The following is an 8,168-nucleotide window of genomic DNA, read 5'->3' as shown; positions in this document are numbered from 1 at the left end:
TTAGACCTAGGCCTAGGTCTTTTCATGTGTCAAAGTAAAAAATAATCTGCGCAAAGTGTATTTCTTAAAATTAGATCTAGGTCTAAATCCTTTCTATCTTTTCTCATGTCAACATTGTAGACATGGCCTAGATCCATAAAATACTATAGCTGTAATAGAGTCGGACAACTTTATTTTTTTTGAGGGTCTTAAGTTTGTTTTAGGGCTACAATACATACACTACGGTCTAAGTTGGTACCCAATTAACATTCCTGCCTAGTTTTATCAAGATTGGTCTAGCGGTTTTGATGTCTATAAGTAACATACATACATACATACATACGCCACACATTCTACTTTATAATATAGATAAGTTATTTAAAAAAACAGAACGGTTATCTTTCAGAAAACAAAAAGTAGCCGTTGAAACAAAAATTTGAGATCGGATTTTTAATTGCTTTCTAGTTTTTTGAGATCTGAGTGTGACAGACGGACAGACGGACGGAAAGACAGAAAGACCGAATAAAAATAATAGCGTTTTTTTTTCACTTTCGGGCTCTCCGAACCTCCAAATTCACCAAATGTATCGTTGTACGACTTGCTGTTATAGAAGCAGAGGTATTCATTGTTGATGTTATGCAATGGTTTGTGCAGTGGCGTGCCTTTAGTGCAGTGATGCCCAACCTAATTCGGTCTGCGGGCCATTTTATTTGCGACACTCGTGTCGCGGGCCACAAAAGATGAAAAGAAAAATCGAAATGAAATTGACTTGAAACCATTTTTATTAGAATCCCGAGAATCTAGTTCTTATTTATTATTCGTTTATATGTTTATTAATCGAATAGTTTCAGTTTATCGGAAACAACCTTCTGCATATCATGCTGCATAGATAAGCCATCAAGTCTGAGCACTGAATCGAGATTCTCGTCATTGAAACGATGATATAACATAGGCTTCGTCAGTTTCATCAATGTAGAAGTTGGTTCACACAAATCAGTGCTTGTAAACATTGAGATCATCCTTGACGTTTGTTCTCGGAGATTTGAAAAATTTTCTGCTGACAAAAAAATCACCACCTAGAAATCAATTGTCTGCATCGCTTGAAAATTGTCAAGCAGGAGGGGTCTGTCTTTGCAAGTTAATCAGTTCCAGTTAAAGATCTATCAAAGATATTTGACACATCACTGCAAATGGATTATCGAAAAGACAGATTTCATTTTTTTTTAAAAATGAAAACCCAAAAACCTTTAGTTGAAAATATTCTTCAATAGCCTTAGAATCAGATCATTTTTCTTTTGACAAAGACATATTTAGCTGTTTATAATGTTGTGGAATGGTACAGGTAGGGAAATGACAAGGTGCACCCTTTCCGTGTGCTGAATGAAGAGTTGTAATTTAGTTTGGAAAGCGCTAATATTAGCATAGACACATGAAGAAAAATCAACATTTCATTCAATTGTAGTTTGAGTTCATTCAGATGTGACGTGATGTCGCGATTAGCAAAATTGCCTAATCCCTCAATCATGAGGGGTCGTTTAGCTGAGACACTTGCTTTAATACCTGTGTCAAAAAATATATATTTCATGTCTTAAAAAAAAAAGTTTTAGTACCTCGTCACATGGCCCAGACTCAAAACCTTGCCACAGAGATTTTGTTGGTGAGGCCGCAGACGCTCGGTTCCAGTTCAACAACTTTTCTAATAACTCTTGATGCCAGTCCGATGTGACATCCATCCATAATTATGGCACCATCAGTAGTCACTCCCACGAATTTCTCTCATGAAAGAAAAATATCTTCTGTGAACAGGTCCTGGCGTGGTGGTCCCATGCATCCTCCTCATGGCTACTAGTTCCTCTATCATTTCAACATTACTGACTGTACCTCGAATGCCAAACGTTGATAGGTACTGAATACATTCGTTTAATATTTAGCAGCCACATTTTCTTTGTAAAACTAATATGTTGCCTTATTATGCTCCACAAAAAAAGTAAAGATGTGTACATTAAAGTGTTTAAGACCATGGTACCAGTCAATCGAAGGAGGGAAAGATGCTTTTTTCAACTTTTTTTTAGAGGGACGATGATTCTCTACACTTTGTCTATTATCAATAGCCGAATAGTATCCTGTCGCTAGATCTACGCTTTAATATCTCTACTGTCTGTTGACGGGAGATCAACAATGTATAGAGGAATACTTTGGTTTTACCTTTACGTTGGGCGTCACTTGTTACGTCTTAATATACAATGAGACTGTTTATCGATTCACTCAGACCAAAACGACAGAATCATAGTTTATAAATCATTTAATCTTAGTTAACACAGTAAGCACAACATTGCTTTTATTCCTCCATTTTGGTTCCCCCCCCCTCTCCTTTCAACACGCATTCGCACCATTCCACATTTACACTACCGCAATATATATTATATCATTAAATCAATATAGATGAAATGAAATCAATTTAAAAACACAGTTCAAATTTATGTTATTTGTGAACAGAGAGTTGACCAAAGGACATTAAAACTAGTGTGCATTTTATATGCGTCTTTTCAGTGTCTCGAAGAGTCTCAAAGAAACACCAGACGGACCAACGTCTCAACAAGTCAATGATCACGACGCCTGGCTCTTTTCAGCCTTCTTCGACAACTTCAACAACACAGACCTGATCCGAGTGTTTGGCATTCAACCATTGCTGTTAAAAAATTCGGTCTTCTGCCACCTCCTGGAGGGGACTTACACTTCCGTCATTAAAGGGACGAAAACTCTTTTGTATGAGTGGTTTCAAACAAGGTGAATACCAATATTGAAAGACAAAATAATTTGTCTTTTTATTTTATTTCCCGCATGATATACAAAGCAATTATACTTGATATATATATACAGGGCCGCCGCGAAGGTTGTGGCCGCCTGCGTGCGAAATAAAAAAAATGCAGCCCCCCCCCCTTTTTTTTTCTAGAAAAACAAATGTATTACGACTGAGCTGGACACTGCATCAAAATCGCCCGTTGATTTAAATCTATTTTTGTAGATCTTTCATATTTTCCCTTCATATTCGCACACTTGGTGTTTCCCTCATGCCCTCTTAGATGCTTTAGTTCCAATTTTAACTTTGCATTTTTTCTATCGCGATGTCACAAAGTCCTTCTCCAGTTATTTCAGTCATGGGGCGAAACCCAAAAAATGTTCATATATTGCAACATATATAAGAAACAGAAACAATAATAATAGTGATCAGTACAGAAGAGACATATTTGGTGTACAATCTAATGTTTTGTGGTATTTTGATAATGATTATCACGCTTGTATTTTGGCTCCATCATATCCAAAAACACTCTACTGGATAAAGACATAAACAACAGGATAGCCAAGGCAATGGCCACCATGTCACGGTTGCAGAAAAGAGTCTGGGACAACATATTGCTGACTAGCAGTACTAAAGCCCTAGTCTACCGGACCTGTGTGTTGAGCACCTTGCTGTACGGAAGTGAAACATGGTCAACCTACTCATAGCAGGAAAAAAAGCTGAATGTCTTCCACCTCCGATGCCTAAGGCGGATCCTTAAAATAAGGTGGCAAGATAAGATAACCAATGAGGTAATGCTACAAAGAGCAGGATGCCAGGACATCCGCTCTGTTATCAGCAGCAGACGCCTTGGCTGGCTTGGCCACGTTCGTAGAATGCCAGTAGGTCGACTTCCACAGGACATCCTGTATGGCGATCTAATAGAAGGCAGGAGAGCCGCTGGTCGCCCACTTTTACGTTATACGGATGTATGCAAACGCGACATGAAGCTCTTCAAAATTGACACTGGCAACTGGGAAGAGGTGGCACTGGACATATCCACTTGGAGAGAGAGCATAAAGGAAGGGTCACAGATTGCAGATGTCATACACAACAGAAGCAGAAAGAAGGGTGAAAATGCAACGGCGCCTGGTGATTATATATGCCTAACCTGAGATCGCAGCTGTGTATCAAGGATTGGCCTCTTTAGTCACACAAGAAGTTGCAAAGGGAAAAGATCGTCTCTCGAGACGTAAAATGCCACAGAATTTTGGAGAGATGTGCATTGTGTCCACAATTATCTGACCTACATGAATCTGGAGGTGCCTGCAGATGTATCCAACTCACCACTAGAATAAAATGAAGCGACTCAGTCCTGAATATGTTTCCAGAATTGACATAAAATAAATAATCCTAAGTACAAGTCACTAATACAATGACGTGAAATAAAACATATTAAGGCAGTGTTTCTCAAGCATTTCTGGGTGGCGACCCAGGATATAACAAACGTTTCGGTCGAGCCCCCCCCCCCCCTTAGACCTAAAGGAGCGATGTAAAACGAGTCCGTTTGTTTGTTATTGTTGCTGTTTTGTTTGACTGGAAATAGTGTTGCCTACATCATTTTTAAGCGTCGACAATTTTTTTTTTTTATGGAGATAGAGTTGAACATTCGGCGGGTTTCCGTTCAAGTCGGTAAGGGGTCTGATTTCGGGGCCGGGCCACGGCGCTGAGGGTATTATGACGTTATCAGCTTCAGAAATTCTATCTCCTAGCATTTACTCCTTTTTCTCGTTAATAAAAAGAAAGGATATAAAAAAGGCTTATATTAATGAGTTTTTTTTTTTAGAACGTACTATTCATCCTAGTAAAATAAAATCTGCAATAGTGTAATTGTCGAAAAAAAATTCGACCAATCTCAGATAAGAAAATCCAGAAGAATCAATCACACTAGCGGAGACGTTTTGAAATGTTTTCTTCAAAAAGTTTTTAAAAACATTTTGTCTCGCCGCCGCCTCCCCCCTTGTTGGTCGGTCGCTGGCTTTTAGCTCCAAACAGCTAGCAGCCTACAACTCAATGTAGATCTACATCTATCATGATAAAAAAAATATTCTACGCTTAACCAACAGCCATTTAATATAAATATGAAAATATTTTTTTTTAACATTGAGCTTTTAATTACTAGATCTATTTGACTAAACAACAATATTTATATGTAATATATTAAGAAAAAAAACAACAACAATGTTTTGACTGACCCTTTTCTGTAAGCGTCATCCGAAACAATTATTACAGACAACCCGCGAAAATTCAAGGTCAGAAATATGCAGGCGCGCCGCTCCCTGTTTTCTTATTAAAAGTTTCCAAAATAGTTTCTTGTGTACTAACATCGTTTTTTTTTTTTAATTGTCTTCAAAAGATGATGGAATTATTAGAATTGAAATAAAATATTAAAATATTTGATTCATTTTTTGTTTGTAAAAAAGATTTAAATAAAAAAGCTAACTTTGGAATAATGATATGGCCGCCCCCTACTTTCGGCCGCTTGCGTGCATTGCACATATTGCACAATAGATAGCGGCGGCCATGTATATATATATTTAATATATATATATATATATATATATATATATATATATATATATATATATATATATATATATATATATATATAGTGCTTTTTGTGACGGTAAGGCATCGGCGTAGGAGATCACATGAACATCATTTAATACATAGAAATTAATGCTCAGGAAGAAGATTAAAAAAATTGCCATAATCTGTCCCGCAAAAAAAACAAAAAAAAAAAACATTCAATTTACATCAAGCCAAACTGATTCATTCACATTGAAATACCATAAGTTCCTCTTTCAGACCTTGTGGTCTATAGGGCAGATGATGTAAAAGAGCTGGGTGGATTCAGAGGCGCCCAAAATTATAAATTCCTGTCTTCACTAGGATTCGAACCCCGGACCCCCGGTTCGGAAGTCAAGCGCTTTATCGATCAGCCAGAGCGCCTTCACCATTTGTTTAGGTATTGTATAAATGAGTTAATGTGTTTAAACCTGAAAATGTGAAAGATATAAATCGATAGGTCATCGAAGTAAAATAAAAAGATTAATTTATATATATTTAGTTTAAGCAAATGTCTCCAGCGACCTTGAAAAGAAGGACAAATCCTCTTGCTGTTGGACGTCTGGTAATCCTAGCCCTAGTTTTTATCCTCTACTGCTTTCCTGCAATAACATTTTATCACCAAGAAAAACTACTCCCAGATATCCCATTCCCCCACTGGTTAGAATAGAGTACTGACCAGGCTATAATCGTGAATATCGAGGTATACACAAAAAAAAAGCAATATTTCCAGTCACAAAAATTTAAGTTTCTTTGGGGCGAGGGATCAATTAAAAATTAATTACCTTACATTATTGATTCAAAATAATTGATCCTACTTCATTTAATATAGGCAAAGTTTTTTTTTTTTTTTTTTTAGTATTTATTTAATTGTGCGTGTTTTGTTCTTTCAGAAGGCAAGTGTTTAGTTTTGAGTGCCCTCTAAACAAAAAACGTCGACCACAGAATGTGTCCTTGACATTTAATAAGAAAGACACGCCCACCAACAGCCTCCTGGTTCTGTATCCACAAGCCTTGCAGAGAAATTTTACCGTCTGCTATTCAATGTTATATAACTACAATACTCCTTACCAGTTGGTTCAGAACGTCGAGTTCAACAGAGTCCTTGGGGCGGAGCACTTCTTTCTGTACAGGGAGAGCGTCTCCAGCGCTGTAGACACCGTACTGAAACATTATCAGAGACAAGGCTTCTTGACCGTCATAGAGTGGCCCATTCCAGTAGGGGAAATAAAATACCACGGTCAGAAACTTATAATCAACGACTGCGTCTATCGCAACAGGGGAGCGTCCAGATATGTGGCCATTCAAGACACTGACGAATTTCTTATTCCACACCAGCATGACAGCTGGACTGAACTTATTGGCGCTTTAAATAAAGAGTTTGAACTAAGTAGCAAAAGTCTAAGTGAGCAGCTAGGGACATATATCTTACAAAGCACATTTTACCAAGATTATCTAACCTCTTTGCAATGGGAGATAGTAAAAGAACACTTTTCGGTCAGCGAAGAGGATTTCCAGATGTTTGAGAGATATTCATTAAAAGTGTTCTCCCATTTAAAGAGATTAAAATTTCATTTCGTAGGAGAACGACAGAAATCTATTGTCCGGCCGGAAACGGTCTTGTTCAATGACGTCCACACCCCGAACAGAAATCGTCCAGGGATCGCCTACGTGATGGTCAGCGTTGATTTGGCTCTGGTCCACCACCACAGGAGGTGGTCCTCAACACAAGGCAATATTGTAGACGCTACATCCTTAAAGTTCAAGGACCGCTGTCAGGACTGAGTTCTGGTCAGCCTGGGTCTCCTGTTTACTGTACAGGGGAAGGGGGGCAATCCAGGTTGTTGGTTTCAAAACTGTTATTGTTTTGGGTTGTTTTTTATTTGGTGAGATGTTTTGAAAAACATAATGTAACTGATGATAAGGAGTGTGTTTTTTGTTCCTAGTGCAGGACGGTTGGTTTTTTTGGATATATAGTCTAAGTGTAGACTCTAACTATTTTTGCTGTATGAGAGTGAAAATAATGGAATTAAAGATGTTATATGTCGGTAAAGTGGCATTCTGAATCTTATTTTATCGTTGTATGTGTCATTATGATATTGTCCAGGACTTGGGTACATTTAGCCTGAAAATGAGTCTTTGACATTTTGGGGGCCGTCCAAAACAACTACATGCGATGGATGCATCAATCTCCAGTGAAGTATCTGCTGTATCCAGACAGCATATATCTCTGAGTACTGCAACCTGAAGTATCTACTGCACCCAGACAACGCATATCTCTGAGTACAGTAACCTGAAGTATCTGCTGCACCCAGACAACGCATATCTCTGAGTACAGTAACCTGAAGTATCTGCTGCACCCAGACAACGCATATCTCTGAGTACAGTAACCTGAAGTATCTGCTGCACCCAGACAAGGCATATCTCTGAGTACAGTAACCTGAAGTATCTGCTGCACCCAGACAACGCATATCTCTGAGTACAGTAACCTGAAGTATCTGCTGCACTCAGACAGCGCATATCTCTGAGTACAGTAACCTGAAGTATCTGCTGCACCCAGACAGCGCATATCTGAGTACAGTAACCTGAAGTATCTGCTGCACCCAGACAGCGCACATCTCCAAGTGTGTACTAATGAAAGAGTTCAAGTCCATAAGGAGCGGAAACTCGTCGTCTGTATTTTAGGCTGTTACTATCTAATAATAATGATTTAACATGCCGAATGTGTTCACTATTAGCAAGTAATAGTAGCACCCCTTCGTACGTCTAAACATAAGTGTAT

At 38.3% G+C, this 8,168-nt stretch overlaps 1 protein-coding gene across 1 annotated transcript; it reads left to right on the top strand.

Annotated features, from left to right (window-relative positions):
• Positions 1–6,430: 6,430 nt before the first annotated feature.
• Positions 6,431–7,171, top strand: LOC129921608 (beta-1,4-galactosyltransferase galt-1-like). The gene has a single exon (XM_056042631.1). The coding sequence runs from the start codon at positions 6,431–6,433 to the stop codon at positions 7,169–7,171; it is 741 nt and encodes a 246-aa protein (XP_055898606.1).
• Positions 7,172–8,168: the final 997 nt, after the last annotated feature.

Source organism: Biomphalaria glabrata, chromosome 9, assembly GCF_947242115.1.
Source record: "Biomphalaria glabrata chromosome 9, xgBioGlab47.1, whole genome shotgun sequence".
Classification (NCBI taxonomy): domain Eukaryota; kingdom Metazoa; phylum Mollusca; class Gastropoda; family Planorbidae; genus Biomphalaria; species Biomphalaria glabrata.
This window is presented reverse-complemented; position numbering and strand designations above follow the sequence as displayed.